Here is a 17,339-nt window from a genome sequence, read left to right as displayed (position 1 = left end):
CTTATTTAAATCTCACAAAGAAATGGGTCTTTTCCATAATCAAATATGACAGATTGTGGATTAGAAGGTTTTCAGACTTGTTGAGAAAGTGCTACTTGCTCATATTTGGATTTTATTTCACGCCTTTTTAGGAATTTGAAACTTGATTAGGTGCTCTGTGCGATCACCAGGGTTGAGGTTTGATAACATTTTATTGGTCTCAATCCAGTTTATTAAAAAATAAAGAGAGAAATAAACTTGAAGATTCAGTTGAAATGTGTTCTTTTCGACGCCTCCGAAATCTGCCATTACTGTCGACTGTTACAAATACAATCTAAATATGAGGGCAGCAGATAATATGCACAATGGAAAAAACACCTCTCTCATACTTTGCACACATAGTATTTAATTTCATATAGTGAGTAGTTATAATCGGGATAATTGTTGATGTTTTTTTTTTGCATTAAGGGTTAAGTCAGCAAAACCGTCTAATTCAAACAGTCCTGCATTTTAAGCTGCATTTGCATTTCACTGCATGTGCACGGTTACTGTGCTGCATGTTTGTTGTTCTAGAGTGGCAAAGGGCCACTTGTTTATTTTGAAGGAAATGGTCTGTACGCACAAGAATTGCAAAGTCTGGTGCTTTTCCCCTTCTCTCTGTCTTCCTGCCTCTGTCGTGGCCTTTATCGCAGAATCATTTTATCGCTGTATCCTTGTCTCTATATTGTTTCTCCACTGAGGCCAAAGGACTCTACTGTCGAACAGTCCTTCAGCTGAAGTGTTCGCTATGGCTAAATGAGCGGAGGAGGTAGGGAGAGAATGGGGGAGGGAGGGAGTGTATGTTGTCCCTTGTGGCAGTGTAGAGTTTTAATTAGATTCTCTTTACAGGGTCGTATCCTTTGGCATCCTTTGTCTCTCTCTCAAATGCACACGCACTCGCGCCCACACACACACACACACACACACACACACACACACACACACACACACACACACACACACAATCGCATAAATATATTACCACAGTACCTTGTTACAGCTGTCAGTGCGGAGTGCTCCCTTGGGCGTCTTTTGGGAATGGTAAGGGTGTAGTTAGGCTCCACTGATCAGTCTTCTGCCATAAACGTCTGCGTGTGTTTTCTACAATAAACATTTCCTCAGTAAATATACTTTGCCATAAAACTGCATATTTGATAATGTTCTCTGTCATTCTGAGTGCGGGGAATGAGAGTTAAGAGGAATTAAATACAAACTGAAGGACAAACAAAAGAGTCAAACTAGTGCAAAGAAAAAAGTGGAACAGCAGGTACTGTAGTTCATTGTGGTTTGTTGTTGTACTTTTGTTCATACCCATTGGTTAGTTAGTTTTGGAAGCGTGTTGAAGACATGGTAAATTACACTAATGCCCTCATTCTTTTCTTTTGGTCTTATCCTTATTACTGAGATGAAAATGGTTAAAAGCCAGTTGTAGATTAGGAACCTCAGTTTGAAATATCACTGGTGATTAACAGTTTTGTACTTGAGTCACAAGTTGCTCATACAAAGTGCTTTTTCTTCTCCTGTACCTCCTCTACCAACTCTTTTCTTTTTTTTTACATTTCATGTCCTGCCTTCTTTTCCCTCCATTTCCTGTCTCCCCCTTTTCTTGCTCTATTCCTTTCCATTAAGCAGCATGTACCGGATCTGAAGATAGAAGTTCATAGCTGTCAGTCAAATTTTCTATTTCTAAAAATGTTGTCTTTCTTTTCAGAAATTCAGCAGAATAAATGAGATACCTATTTCCTATTCTCCTCTTCCTTACTTTGATTTGGCATTGTGCTCAACAGAGAAGAACGAGATGGGGATTGAGAGAGAGCGAGAGAAAGAAAGAATTAATGAAGTGAGTCATGGGTGTAGACAGAGGATATGACCAACAACCTGTTAATGTCAGGATTGCTGAAGAAGAAAGGTTTTAGTAAATTTCCCGCAGACACACACGCGCTTGTTTCTTTAGAGTTGTCAGGACACCCATTGGCACAATGCAGTCCTAATTCTAACTTTAATCCCAAAACCAAGTCCTAACCTTCACTCAACCCATTGATGTCATGCAGCCTTTGCCAAAATGTGTCTGCACAGTCATAGAAAGACAGGTACACAATTACAGTCACATTTGTACGACTTATTTGTCGTGTTCATGCTGTGTCTTGATTGACAGTCAAAATCTTATGGCTAATCCACAAAGCCTGTGAGAGTGGAGGAAAGTGGTACAGTACACAGGGAGCTGCATGACCTGTCTACTTGACAGCTCCATTATCTGCATGTCCCTGACCACTATCCTGTAACTGTGGCCTAGACTGCAGAAAATAAAAAGCACTAACTGTCATTTGTTGTTGAGCTGGAACAGCCACAATTGATAGTAGCTGAGCAGCCTGGTGAGAGGTCACACACTGTAATTACTGGAAGTACAGCCCCCGCTCTAAAATAAACAGCTCCTGGAGCTTTTTATCGCCACCGGCAACATATGGTGTTACAGAAGACTTTTCCAGTCAGTCATCACTGCAGAATAAACACGACAGATTGGACAGAAGTTGGATTTTAAATATTCAAAGCAGAACATGTCCTGTGCAAGACACTTAAATATATATTCAACACAACAAATCACATAGACTCAGCCACTCCACGGCGGCAGGGTCACACTCAATGTGCAGGTCTGGGCAATTAGTCACTGTACAGTATACATGTGTTTGATTCAGTGTGACTGTGTGTTTGTGTGTGCATTAGAGAAAACGAGAATTCGAATGGCCTCGGGGTATTTCTGTTAGTGACAGGAGATGAGGATTCCTTCTCCAATTAATTAAGCTCCAAGCATACCTGCTAACATCTCTCTCTCCTTCTCTGTTCAACAAACACACACGCGTCGGAATGTCAATCAAAACAGCAGTCTCCCTGCTGCCCAGAACTCTGTGTGTGTGTGGTGTTTCTGTTCATTTCACCATGGTGGAGGTCTTTGTAGATTTTTACATCAGACCATTAGAGCAGCAAATATCCCCAAAGAGAGCACTCACTACTGGGTGAGTGTATCACACACACACACACACACACACACACACACACACACACACACACACACAGTCCTTTACTTGCTGCACAGTGAGGTCTGAGTTAAAAGACCAACAAAGTGAGAACCAGCAGTTCCATTACCCCCATCAACACAAAAGAAGTCATTCTAGACATAAGGTGTCATTCTTATCCATTACACTGCCTCAGATTACATCAAAAACCAAGATGTAGGAAAAAGATTTTAACCAACATTGCGAGGACCAGCCATTTAATTTGTGCTTCCCCACTCCACTGGTCAACTTGGTAGCCATTTTTGTATTGAACAGACAGTGGGCAAACAGTCTGTATCTAAATAAAGAATTCTGTTTGTTTCTTCTATATTGCACCAAATTGTATGAATTTAATGATCAGTACTGATAAAAATTTAAAAGATCAACTTTAATAAAACCTTTCTTACAAACATGAATACATCTGTCACTTGACACAAACCAAGAATTACAAGAGTGCAAGCTCCATCATATGTACAAATACATAACAGGGGAAGAAGGGGAGAAAAAAAAAAAGTACTGCTTCAATTTATTTTAACTTGAAGTACTAAACTGCAAAATAAATATACCCTGATCATATGAACATTCAATTCTTTAAAGAGTCAGTCTACTACCAGGCTGGTGCTATATAAACAAAAACAGCGGTAAATAGTAGACATGAATTATTTATGTATGTATTATCTGTCTCTCCCTACATTTCTGTATCTCTCTCCCTACATTTCTGTATCTCTCTCTCTCTCTCTACCTCTCTCTCCCTACATTTCTGTACCTCTCTCTCCCTACATTTCTGTATCTCTCTCTCCCTACATTTCTGTATCTCTCTCTCCCTACATTTCTGTATCTCTCTCTCCCTACATTTCTCTCTACATTTCTGTATCTCTCTCTCTCGCTACCTCTCTCTCTACATTTCTGTATCTCTCTCTCTCGCTACCTCTCTCTCTACATTTCTGTATCTCTCTCTCTCGCTACCTCTCTCTCTACATTTCTGTATCTCTCTCTCTCGCTACCTCTCCCTACATTTCTGTATCTCTCTCTCTCGCTACCTCTCCCTACATTTCTGTATCTCTCTCTCTCGCTACCTCTCCCTACATTTCTGTATCTCTCTCTCTCGCTACCTCTCCCTACATTTCTGTATCTCTCTCTCTCGCTACCTCTCCCTACATTTCTGTATCTCTCTCTCTCTCTCGCTACCTCTCCCTACATTTCTGTATCTCTCTCTCTACATTTCTGTATCTCTCTCTCTCTCTCTCTACATTTCTGTATCTCTCTACCTCTCTCTCCCTACTTCTCTGTATCCCTCTCTGTATCTCTTGCTCTCTACCTCTCTATCTATTTATATTTATACATCATTTAATCATCAATGTGTAAAAAGTACAGAACTGCAGTGAAGAGAGCAGCATAAAATTAAAACACTCCAGGTAACTAAAAACAATTCAGTGCACTTAAGATACTTAGAAAAACGAGAAAATAGAGTTTGAAATTAAAATGCAAGCTTCCTCTTGATCTTAACTATTTCGTTGTAGACAAAATACTTTACGTCCTTCCAGGTCCGAGCGCTGAGGACTGGAGATGCTTTTCCAATGCACAGGAGGCAATCATTCTTTGCCGGCACCCTCCTCAGTGCAACGAACTTAGCCATGTTTTTCTGAACTGCAGTTTTCTCCTGTTCAGTCCAGGGTCTCCTTACTTTTATCGTTGAAGAATCTATTAAAAATTACAAGAGCTGGTTAGAACACTGGTTTAACTTTTGTAAATCTTATTAAAAAAAAAAAAAAAAAAAAATGTTTAGTAATGCATCTGTTGATTTACAATTGTTCTACAAAAAATGATAAAAGTGCAACGTCTGGCAAAAATACTACTATTAAAGATTCTACCACTGCTACCAAGTTTCCTCAACTGTGAGTACTAATGACAGCAACATCTTCATTTTAACCATCTTTAAGAAATCTACTGATACAATACAATCTACTTAACTTTTATAGATCCATTTCAGATTTATCATGCCATCCAATATGTTATGTTGCCTGTGTGTTTGTCATCTATGGGTCCTGGTTCTAAATCCTGCTGCTGTGCTTACATCCCCTCAATGTTTCCAGGTCATTGTATAATCTGTATTATCTAGACTCATTGACAGGATAACTATTAATTTTCTAAATTAATCATTGTTAACCACATGGAATCTTCTCTACTTGCCACTGTTTTCTTGTCACCCTATTGTCTAGTTTATTGGTTGACATTTTAACAAATGTTATCCCACATGCTTTAGCTTTGCATTTTATTGTACTGTGGCCAGTCAAATGTGTATGCATACATATTGCCCATTGGAGAGGTAGGTCTGGCTGAGGTGTTTTAATAGTTTTTGGACAACAATTAAGGTCTATAGGACAGATACAAGATAGTGCAGGCTGTAATTAGGCAAATATAAGTACAGAAGATTCAGTGTTGAATTAGTGTCTATGATTGTGATATCATCATTTTAGAAAATGACAGTTATTTTTTAATTCTGTAGCCACTAATTGTACATTTAGCTTGTGTATTATGGTAAATTGAACTTGGTTGGTGGAGTGCCTTGTTTGATGGCCTTTGGTTTCTGCCCTAATCACTATACTCTGAAGCAAGAAGTTGTGATTATATACAGTATTTTACAGAGTATCTGCACTTAGGGCCCATTTTATTGCCCTGAACTACAATTAATCTTAATGCAGTCTCTACAACAGAAATGGCTACTAATGATTCTATCAATACAACTGTTACTAGTTTCACCACCACAACCAGTAGCATTGCTACTTTAGCTACCTATTGCACAATAGAAAATCCATGCAGCAGATGTTCACTCCATCTTTCATCAACTCTGACTACTCCTGGCATTGATGGCCACACTAGTATTGCTTCTGCAGTTATAAAATCGTATTAGGGTATAGCAAAAATCTAACAAAGGCCCTTAAATTACATAAGTCCAATCAAGCAACACCAAAGAACATCATACCAATCATGTGGTTAACACTTAATATTGACCCTGCACCACCACCACAATCACCTAGTCCTAGACCACTTGTATGGTCTCCAAATGTACCAGTTTAGCAGAAAAACATTTAAGCTGGCAATAAATACTGAACTCAGGCTGAAAACATTTTGTTTTAAATGGCCAGACTTACTTACCCCCTTCATTGCTACCATCAGATTCATCATGTCTTTTACTTGCAGTTTTCTTCCACCTCTTATCAAGTGTCCTTCCAGTGGTCCGTTTTTTCACCTCTCCTGTGAAAGATAATGGTTTAGTATCAAATATCGCATGTTTAATGCTATACAAGCTACAATATCAATTTATACATTTTTAAATGACATTCAACAGATTTTTTGATGACTCTGTACTGACAACTTTATTGTAAAGTTTAGTCTTCTTCTTCTCCTTTCAGCTGTTCCCTTTCAGGGGTCGCCACTGCGAATCATGTGCCTCCATCTAACCCTGTCCTCTGCATCCTCTTCACTCACACCAACTAACTTCATGTCCTCCCTCACTACATCCATAAGTCTCCTCTTTGCTCTTCCTCTAGACCTCCTGCCTGGCAGCTCCAACCTCAGCATCCTTCTACAGATATATTCACAATGTCTCCTCTGAACATGTCCAAACCACCTCATTCTGGCCTCTCTGACTTTATCTCCAAACATCTAACGTGAGCTGTCCCTCTGATGTCCTCATTCCTGATCCTCTCCATCCTCGTCACTCCCAAAGAGAACCTCAACATCTTAAGCTCTGCTACCTCCAGCTCTGCCTCCTGTCTTTTCTTCAGTGACACTGTCTCTAAGCCGAACAACATCTCTGGTCTCACCACCGTCTTGAACATCTTTCCTTTCATTCTCGCTGATACTCTTATCACACAACACACCTGACACTTTTCTCCACCTGTTCCAACCTGCCTGCACTCGCCTCTTCACCTCTTTTCCACACTCTCCATTGCTCTGAACCGTTGACCCTAAGTATTTAAAGTCCTGCACCTTCTTCACCTCTGCTCCCTGTAACCTCACCATTCCACCTGGGTCCCTCTCATTGACACATGTATTCCGTCTTGCTGCGGCTAAGCTTCATTCCTCTGTTTTCCAGAGCAGACCTCCACCTCTCTAGATTTTCCTCCACCTGCTCCCTGCTCTCACTACAAATAACAATGTCATCTGCAAACATCATAGTCGAGGGAGATTCTTGTCTAACCTCATCTGTCAGTCTGTCCATCACCAGAGCAAACAAGAAGGGGCTCAAAGCCGATCCTTGATGCAGACCCACCTCCACCTTGAACTCCTCTGTCACACCTACAGCACACCTCACCACTGTCTTACAGCTCTCATACATGTCCTGCACCACTCAAACATACTTCTCTGCCACTCCAGACGTCCTCATACAACACCACAGCTCCTCTCTCGGCACCCTGTCATACGCTTTCTCTAAATCTACGAAGACACAATGCAACTCCCTATGACCTTCTCTGTACTTCTCCATCAGCGTCCTCAAAGCAAATACTGCATCTGTTGGACTCTTTCTAGGCATGAAACCATATTGCTGCTCACAAATGTTCACTTCTGCCCTTAGCCGAGCTTCCACTACTCTTTCCCACAACTTCATTGTGTGGCTCATCAGCTTTATTCCTCTGTAGTTGCCACAGCTCTGTTCATCTCCCTTGTTCTTAAAAATGGGTACCAGTACACTTCTCCTCCAGTCCTCTGGCATCCTCTCACTCTCCAAGATCTTGTTAAACAAACTAATCAGAAACTCTACTGCCACCTCTCCTAGACACTTACATACCTCCACAGGTCTGTCATCAGGACCAACTGCCTTTCTACTCTTCATCCTCTTCAACGTCCTCCTCACTTTACTCTTACTAATCTTTGCTACCTTCTGCTCCACACCAGTCACCTCTTCTACTCTTTGTTCCCTTTCATTTTCCTCAGTCATCAACTCTTCAAAGTTCTCCTTCCATCTTCCCATCACACTCCTGGCACCTGTCAATCCATTTCCATCCATATCTTTAATCACACTAACCTGCTGCACATCCTTCCCATCTCTATCCCTTTGTCTGGCCAACCTGTACAAATCCACTTCTCCCTCTTTAGTGTCCAACCTAACATACAAGTCCTCATATGCTCTTTGTTTGGCCTTTGCCACCTCTACCTTCACCTTACGCTGTTTCTCCCTGTACTCCTGTCTACTCTCTTCAGTCCCCTCAGTGTCCCACTTCTTCTTAGATAACCTCTTTCCCTGTATACACTCCTGAACTTCCTCGTTCCACCAGCAAGTCTCCTTGTTCGCTTTCCTCTTACCAGATGACACACCGAGTACCCTCCTATCTGTCACCCTGATCAAATTAGCTGTAGTAGTCCAGTCATCTGGAAGCACCTCCAAACCACCCAGAGTCTGTCTCAGCTCCTCCCTGAAAACTACATTCTTCCTTTTTCAACCTCCACCACTTCGTCCACTGCTCAGCCTTACTCCTCTTCATCTTCCTCACCACCAGCATCATTTTACACACCACCATCCTGTGTTGTCTGGCTACACTCTCCCCTACCAATGCTTTACAGTCACTGATCTCTTTCAGATTACAGCACCTCCGCTCTTGTACGTCACCCTATGTTCCTGCCTCTTCTGAAAGAAAGTGTTTACTACAGCCATTTCCATCCTCTTTGCAAAGTCTACCACCATCTGACCTTCTGCATTCCTGTCCTGAAGACCAAACCTGCCCATAACAGTCTCATCACCTCTTTTCCCTTCACCTACATGGCCATTGAAATCTGCACCAATGACCACTCTCTCACCTCTGGGGATGCGCTGCATCACTTCATCTAACTCACTCCAGAATTTCTCCTTCTTTTCTAACTCACATCCTACCTATTGTAAAGTTTAGTCTACTGGCTCAATTTCACAGTATTGCAGTGTAATGTTTACAATGTGCTACAATGTGGGATGTGGGGCGTGGGGGGAAGAAAAAAAAAGGAAAGGCTAAAGAGGGAGAGAGGCAGAGTAAGTATGTTTGTACTTACCCCCTTCATCATCACTTTCAGATTCATCCCGTCTTCTTTTACTTGCAGTTTCCTTCCACCTCTTATCAAGTGTCCTTCCAGTGGTCCGTTTTTTCACCTCTCCTGTGAAAGATAATGGTTTAGTATCAAATATCGCTTGTTTAATGCTATACAAGCTACAATATCAATTTATACATTTTTAAATGACATTCAGCAGATTTTTTGATGACTTTGTACTGACAACTTTATTGTAAAGTTTAGTCTACTGGCTCAATTTCATAGTATTGCAGTGTAATGTTTACAATGTGCTTGCCAGTCTTAAATAACCGACTTCCAACTGTAACCTGTTGCTGTAGCTACCTCTAAAGAGCTGCAATGTTTGCTATACCTGCATGAAATCCTCTCAGGGCAGCATTTGGGCCCTGGTAGAGGGGGGGAAAAAAAAATACAAAAACAAAAAAAAAAATATTGGGAAAGGCTAAAGAGGGAGACAGGCAGAGAAAGTATGTTTGGACTTACCCCCTTCATCATCACTTTCGTCATGTCTTCTTTTACTTGCAGTTTCCTTCCGCCTCTTATCAAGTGTCCTTCCAGTGGTCCGTTTTTTCACCTCTCCTGTGAAAGATAATGGTTTAGTATCAAATATCGCTTGTTTAATGCTATACAAGCTACAATATCAATTTATACATTTTTAAATGACATTCAGCAGATTTTTTTAATCAGCTTGTACTTAAAACTATATTGTAATGTTTAGTGTTTTATTTATTTATTCTTGTGTCCTTTCAGCTTATGCCGTGATTTCAGGGTCGCCACAGTGGATTATTGTCTGCATGTTGATTTAGCAGTTTTTACGCCAGATGCCCTTCCTGACGGAACCCTTCCCAATTACTACCGGAGGTGGGGAGGGGAATGGGTTGTTAGGGGTTCAGTGTCTTGCCCAGAGACACTTTGACATTGGACCAAGCATTGAACCACTGACCCTGTGGTCCTTGGACAACTGTAACTGAGCTATAGCCACCACTATTGTAAAGTTTAGTCTACTGGCTCAATTTCACAGTATTGCAGTTTAATGTTTACATTGTGCTGTGCCAGTCTTAAGTAACCCACTTCCAACTGTAACCTGTTTCTGTATCTACCTCTAAGGAGCTGTTATGTTTGCTACGCCTGCATGAAATCCTCTCAGGGCAGCATTTGGGCCCTGGTAGAGGGGGAAAAGAGGAAAAGCAAAAGAGGGAGACAGGCAGAGAAAGAGTATGTTTGGGCTTACCCCCTTCATCATCACTTTCAGATTCATCAAGTCTTCTTTTACTTGCAGTTTTCTTTTTCACCTCTCCTGGGAAAGATAGTGGTTTAGTATAGTGTGCAAGAGCCAAAACAGCTTAACATATTTGAGTGAGTTTTTTTTGTGTACAATTATTTCATTATAATAAGTCTTAACTGTACCATAAGCTTCCAGTAAATTTATCATTTAAACCCGAGCAGCTCACATCAGAGAATTCCCTACCATTAACTGAAGCTCAGTTAAATGACCTTAAGATGGAAAAGTTTACATTTTATGTCTGATGCTAATAAAACGTCAAAAAGCTGTTTGGACGACTCATCTTGGAAGCTTCATGTTTATGGAAAGTTCTTTTGAGTAGCAGAATATGGGTCATTACATTTTGTCTGGGATTTGGCATTGATAAGAACAAGCACCAAGAGAGTGAAAGCTAAAAGTCAAACTTGGAGATGACATAAAGTACTAAACTCAGACCAAAACTGTGTTCAATGCCCAGACTTACCATCATCAGCATTAGCTTCATCTTCAGCATCATCAGCATTAACTTCATCTTCAGAGTCATGTCCTCTGCTAGTTACAGTCCTCTGACTCTTAACAGGTGAGCTTAGCATGGTCAGCTGCAAATGTTCTCTATCTGATGAAAGCATAAATTAGTAAATCAAAAGTCAGAGCCCCAGTCACCATTACAGTTCAGATAGACTCATGCCAACCTAACATAGTAGAATTGCTGTTGACACGTAGCACACTTTCACACTAAATACAATCTAGACTATACAATACGATTGCTTAGGTTTCTTAATATTAAACAAATAAGACAGATTGTCCATGATTTTGTTGACAAATTGTACTGTCAACCACATTACTTGTTCCAATGTAGATATATTGTGTCAAACACATCACTGTAACAAGCATTTTCAGGCTTTAGCACTAGTACAATTGCATCTGTGAGCCCAAACAGCTCAACCTGAAAATAATGTACATTGCATTAATATACAGTATATTAATTACCATTGTTACCTTTTAGAATGTCTCCATCTGAAGTCTCTGTCTGTTCTGTTTGTTTAAAGCCCTTCTTCGTAGTGCCTTCATGTCCTTTATATATGTAAAAGTACACAGTAGAGAATATTAGGACATGTAATTGAGCACTAGGTTAAAAGGTCAAAATTCTTAGAGAGGGAGAAGGGGAGAAAAGCAGAGAGGCAAAGGGCGGGAATGGGAAGCAGGGGGGAGAGACGCAAAGCTAAAGAGAAGAAGATTGTGGGGCACAGGTAGTAAGGGAGTTATTTTTCAAAGGGAAATTTTGTTGCAGCGACTCACAAAAGTTAAATATATCTTAACGGAATAAAAATTTAGAAAATAATTAGCCATTAACATACCAAAGACTACAGAGTCCAGTGTCTTCAGACTCTTTCCTTTGAGCGACTGTGCTCCATGTTCCATTGCAAACAGAAGTTTTCCTATTTTAGCAACCTGAAAGGTTTTGTCTGTTTGCCTATAGTATTCGCAGTGGACTCTGATATCATGTCCCATAAAACGAGCCACTTGTTCAAGTTCTTGATTATCAAGGTCCAGAAGCTGACATAAGGTAGCAACATGCTTTCTCAGTTTTGTTGACCTAAGGAGCTCTGGGTGGCTTACCTTGCTCTTCTCTGCATACTTCCTAAGGCAGTCACACCCACGAATATTAGTTGTTGTACCTATCCTAGCAAACAAAAATGGGTTTTCATCAAGTACACCAACTTCGCTGCGCTTTTTGATTAGATATTCAAGTGAGGATTTGGTGCGCTCGAGGAGAAGAACGGGCACTTTTCTTCCTCTCTTTCCACGGGTCACTAGGCGTGTCAATCTGTGGCTAAGTTGCTGTTCCACTGGTGATAAGGTTTCATAAATGTCCTTATTTACTGGGCCAGAGTCTGCTTTTAGAAATGTGTCCAGGGTTAACCGGGAAGCTTCTCCTTCACGCTTCTTATTGAATATGATTATTTGTGCAAGAAGGCTCTCACTTAACATTTTGTACGCAGTGGTGCTCACACGCTTACTCAACTCTGCTTTTGCCTCATCCTCTATTTTCCGCAAGTATTTCTGCAAGGTGATAACATCTTCTGTCAAAGGTACACAATCCTCATTATGCCATTTCCTTTGTTCCATGGTACTATGAGCATTTGCAGACACATAGCTGGACCAAGAATTATCCAGCAACTCCTTAAATTTCTTGGCCTTCTTCTCACCTAAAATGTTTGATGTCATCAAACAGCTTCCAATCCAGGCTTCTGTTGCCCCTTTGAGAGAAAATCCAATTTTCACTGCAGTAGATGGCTTTCCATATTCAACTTTGTTTGTGTTGTAGTTTGACACCCTCCTAGCTGCTTTTACAACCAGATGAAATTTTGTTGGATCACATAGATCTTGAAGGCCTTTGACACTTTTGTCAATTTCCCTGGCAGCCAACACCAACCGTCCAAGTTCTCTCATCTTCTGTGCAATGTATCTATGTTGAGATTGTTCACGTCCCTTTTTTGCAAATAACGCATCTCCATATGTACATATCATCTCATCACTTCTGACTTGACAGGTTACATTATCCTGCAACATACTATGAATGACCTTCTGAATGCCTTCAGATGATGCCCTAATTGGAATCAGCTTTGAAGAAGCCTTTTGTACCCTTCTTCTTTTCCCTTTCCCTTTTTCACCTATTTTGACTCTACATGATTTTTCATGTCTCCAGAGTTCAGTTCTCCTAAACATTGCATAACAGTGTTGGCAAGGCAGATAGTCTTCAACAGAAGCCTTTTTAGAGGGCTGTTTCCATGTCACAATCTCCCCTTCTCCTTCTTGTAAAACCTTTAGATTGTGTTGCCAGTCACCCTTATTGCGAAGAGAATCCAACAGCGTCTTCCTTTTTTTGGAACCGGTTGGAAAACTGAAGGCATGGGCAACATCAATTTCATCCATGTGTTTTCTTTCCAAGTGTCTTGCCATCTTCAAATTAGATTTCTTGCAATACAAACAGTAATGGGACTTGTCCCAGATCCTTTTACCATCTTTTTTCTGGCTTGTTCTTACAGTAATTTGTGACCTCTCTTTCTTCTTTGTTTTGAGTTGGTTATCTGAATGAGTTAACCCAGCTTTGGCATGTTGGCCCTCAGCGTCCTCTGTATGGTGTTCCATCCTCTGCGTAACAGAGAAGGATGCCACAGGCTCTTCTGTGCTCAACTCATCTTCACTAGATGAGGGTGTTGATGTGGGGTGGTAGTCTTTATCAGAGTCTCTGTGGCTGGATAACTCTGTCTCGGACCCTGATGAAGGGGAATGGTCTCTGTTTGAGCCACTTTTATTGCATGGATCCTCATGCAATGAGAGGGAATGCCTGGCTAAGTCCAACTTACAAAAGAAAAGGGAAAGAAAAAAAAATATATTACAAATTATACATAAATTCTTTCACACTTAAATCAATCAATGGTAAAACAATTAACATAGCTGGTTATTTGTGGCAGCTTGCAGTAGTATCAACATGGACTACAACATTTTAATTTCCAATATTTGTGGTCGCACTGCTTTCTGTTCTCTACTCTGCTCTCCCCTCCCCCCAGGACAGGCATCACACAGTAAAACAGAGATAAGCTGGTCACAGAGAAGATTACTTGCGTTTTTTTTCAACTATACTTGTTACTGCAAGTGCACAAAAGCTACTTTATTTTAAAGCACATTTATAGTCACCTGTTCAGCAAGCATGCAGAAAAGTCAGTCAGTTTTTACTGAAATCTCAGTACATTTAACAAACCCATAGTGGGCTGGATAAGCTAAAGGCAAACTGTGATGAAGCAAAAGGTGTTTGTATATAATTTGATTGTCTTAGTCAAATCTTAAAAATCTAGAAAGCTCTAGTAAACCTAGCTACTGGCTGAGACAAACCAGTCCCTCTTTCTCTGTGCCAGTGGTACCTGCAGGCATCAGCAGCACATGAAAGACGAAAGACTGATACTGACTAATGCCAGTTTTCATTCTTTCTAAGCTTCCCCAAGTATTTAGATGATTTTTACTGACACTTTAAATTTTGTTCCAGTAAGATACTGAGTTTACCATGACCTTGCAGTTGTGTACATTAATGCTACTGCTGTAGAAATATATAAAGAATATGTAATTGTATTCAAATTATAAAACCATTCTAATAATGGTCTGAATTAATTTTGTGAGAATGAAATTGATTCATTTGCATTACAGTCTTTAATAGCATTAGTTAGGGTCCTAAAGATACCCACAACTGGTTAGTGGGGTTGGCCTAGACTATAGAAGGATGAGCCAATCACTGCTCAGATCCCTTAAGCATACTAGTATTTTTAATCACGCAATTACGCTACTTCCATATACCTCACATGATGTAAGTAAGATAAATTCAAGAGAAAACATTTAGTGGCAATGACCAATATGGAGCAGCTCAATTAGTGTATGCAAGAAAACTTGTAGATATGACAAATAATAAAAAAGTTATTACAAATATAAAAAACAGACACACGGATCAATGATATTGACATTTCACTACAGTAATTTTCCTTATCAAGTCTGAGTTTATCAAAGATTACTGGCACAGATGCTCGGTGTAAATTGTACAAAATATTGTACGCCATTTGATTTCATTATTAACAGCCTACTGCTTTTTTGTCAGACATGTCCAACAGCTACTTGCTTCCAATAGGCTACTGATGGCCAAGGTCCTGAATTGGAACAATGTGTTTTATTGACATACTGAACATTTTTACAGGGGAATTATTATACTGATGATCAGCTGATGATTTTACTAATGAAAGGAGTTTTTGGTTTCATTTGTCTTGATATCAATTTAAATCATGGACTTAACCTTACTAACAGATGATCCAAAATACTGTTTTACATTTTAAGCTGTAAATGAGTAGTTTAGAAGTGGTAGAACAAGAATAAATAGTTATATGGTTAATTAATTGGGCATGTTGTAGTCTAGTCTTTGACAGATTTAAAAAAAAAAAAAAACGACGTGTCCTAATACATTTGAGCAGCTGTTAATGTAATCGGGTGGGCCACGGTCGGTCTACCTCTTCTGCCACCACCGCACTCTGTTTTTTAATCACGGTTATCCCCCTCCTCCTCCTCCCCTCCTCCTATCCATCTCCTCCTCTCCCTCTCCTTCTCCTCCTCTCCCTTTCCTTCTCCTCCTCTCCTTCTCCTCACTGTAGACCTCAGGTTACTCCGGTAATCTAGATACGACTTTATATGCATTTTGGAAGCATGTCAAACAAATTTTAACTGGTTCATGGCAATCTGCGCCGTCATAGCGTACGGTCTATAATGAATAAATGCGGTGAAACGTGTCTTATTAAGACTTCTACATGTGACTTCGTGTTCATTTAAGTTAGTTTTCAGTTTAACTTTAGTTTAAAAAGGATGAAGCACCGCTAGGAGCTTCTTGTTCTGTCTGAGGCCTTTTATCAGGTTGTAATAAGCGAAAGACCGTCAGAAAGCAGCGTTGTACAAAGAAAAACTGCCAGGAGAAATCACGTATCCTACGTGTCTTAGTGTTGCGGGATAAGCTGAGAGGGCTATGAAACGCGTCACGTCTATCGATATAAATTATTATTTCATTCTAAATTCCGTTAAAATTGTATACAAGTTGCTAGCATCTTGAGTGCATTACAAATAAAATACTATTATACACATTAAAAAGTCGATATGGCCTGTAGGCCTTTTTGCTCCAACGAAGTAAGTTTACAGCGTATTTAATTAACCACAACATGGTGCAAATAAATAGAAATGTCTTACCTGAAGTTTTTTTATTTCCCTTTTTAGGCGATGAATCCGTTGTTTATTCGTTCGTCTTATAGTCCGCTCCATTTCCAGTCTTAAACGTACAAAGTAATCCACCTTTCTGACCAAATGAAGTCCACACCTTGCTGCTTAATTCACGGAGAGCTGTGATTGGATGCTTGACTGTTGCTTGGTGGAAACAATGTAACTTTTGGCTGATTTGCTCACGGAGAGCTGTGATTGGATAATTGGTTGGGAGCACTGACTTGCTTAGGAACATTGAAGGTACTGTGAAAGTGTCCCATGCATGACTTGCACAAACCAAGCTGAAAGACTTTGTGTGTCAACACCTCTACATCCCACATTTCCAACCATATTGCCTTAATAATGTACAGTCACTTGAAAAATATCCACATGTTTTGTTAATTTCCCTAATGTTAATGTACATAATAAGTTAATGACAACTTAAAACCATATTTAAAAACAGAAAATTAGTTTTAAAAAAGATAAAAACTCATATATACTTAATTATTCAGACCTAAATATAATATTTTCTAATATTTAAGTCCCTTGTCCAGTAATTGTAGGTCTGATTTTTATTTTGGGAAAGTCTACAAACTTCTCACACCCTGACCACTCTCCCCTGCCCTGGCTTGGCATTACACGTTAAGGTCTGTATCTTTCTAACCTATGTCTAACACATGTGGACTCAAGTCAAGTTCTACGCTAATCTAATGAAATTCAAGCTAACAAAATGGTACAGCAAACTAAAAAGACAGACATCGTTGGGTGTTTCTTTCTACTCTTGATGCCTTAACATGAGGCAGAACTCAATTTCATGCTCTAGGTCCAGGTTTTTATTTTTTGTGCTGCTTCCAGCCTGTCTTTGAGAAAACTGTCATGTTATGGTTCAGTTAAATTCCTGCAGACTTTGTCAATCACTTGACATTCATTATTGTTATTTCAATGTACTACAAATATGCAGAGTTTATGTGAAATAGAAAAAGCAAGTTAGACAAGTAGCAGGTAAGACACAAGCTATTAAGCTGCATATCATAGGCTAACAACAAAGGTAACCTGTATTCCAACATTTTATTTTTGAAATACTTTGCAATGGACACATTGTCTTCCTTATCACATTAGCTGTAGTGGTCCAGTCATCTGGAAGCACCCTCAGACCACCATGAGTCTGTCTCTGCTCCTCCCTGAAA

General features: G+C 39.9%; 2 protein-coding genes across 5 annotated transcripts in view; one reads left to right on the top strand and one right to left on the bottom strand.

Moving 5' to 3' along the window:
- Nucleotides 1-17,339, top strand: part of LOC137123331 (protein sidekick-1-like) — a 249,897-nt gene that overhangs the window by 113,721 nt on the left and 118,837 nt on the right. The window lies entirely within an intron of this gene.
- LOC137123333 (uncharacterized) lies at nt 3,927-13,738 on the bottom strand. The gene is made up of 8 exons (XM_067496878.1): nt 11,727-13,738; nt 11,368-11,442; nt 10,853-10,984; nt 10,339-10,404; nt 9,591-9,686; nt 9,093-9,194; nt 6,225-6,323; nt 3,927-4,769 (listed from the first exon to the last, which is right to left on the bottom strand). Exons 1-8 carry the CDS (start codon nt 13,519-13,521, stop codon nt 4,546-4,548), a joined length of 2,589 nt encoding a protein of 862 aa, XP_067352979.1. The 5' UTR covers nt 13,522-13,738; the 3' UTR covers nt 3,927-4,545.

Source organism: Channa argus, chromosome 3 (assembly GCF_033026475.1).
Source record: "Channa argus isolate prfri chromosome 3, Channa argus male v1.0, whole genome shotgun sequence".
NCBI classification, from domain to species: domain Eukaryota; kingdom Metazoa; phylum Chordata; class Actinopteri; order Anabantiformes; family Channidae; genus Channa; species Channa argus.
This window is presented reverse-complemented; position numbering and strand designations above follow the sequence as displayed.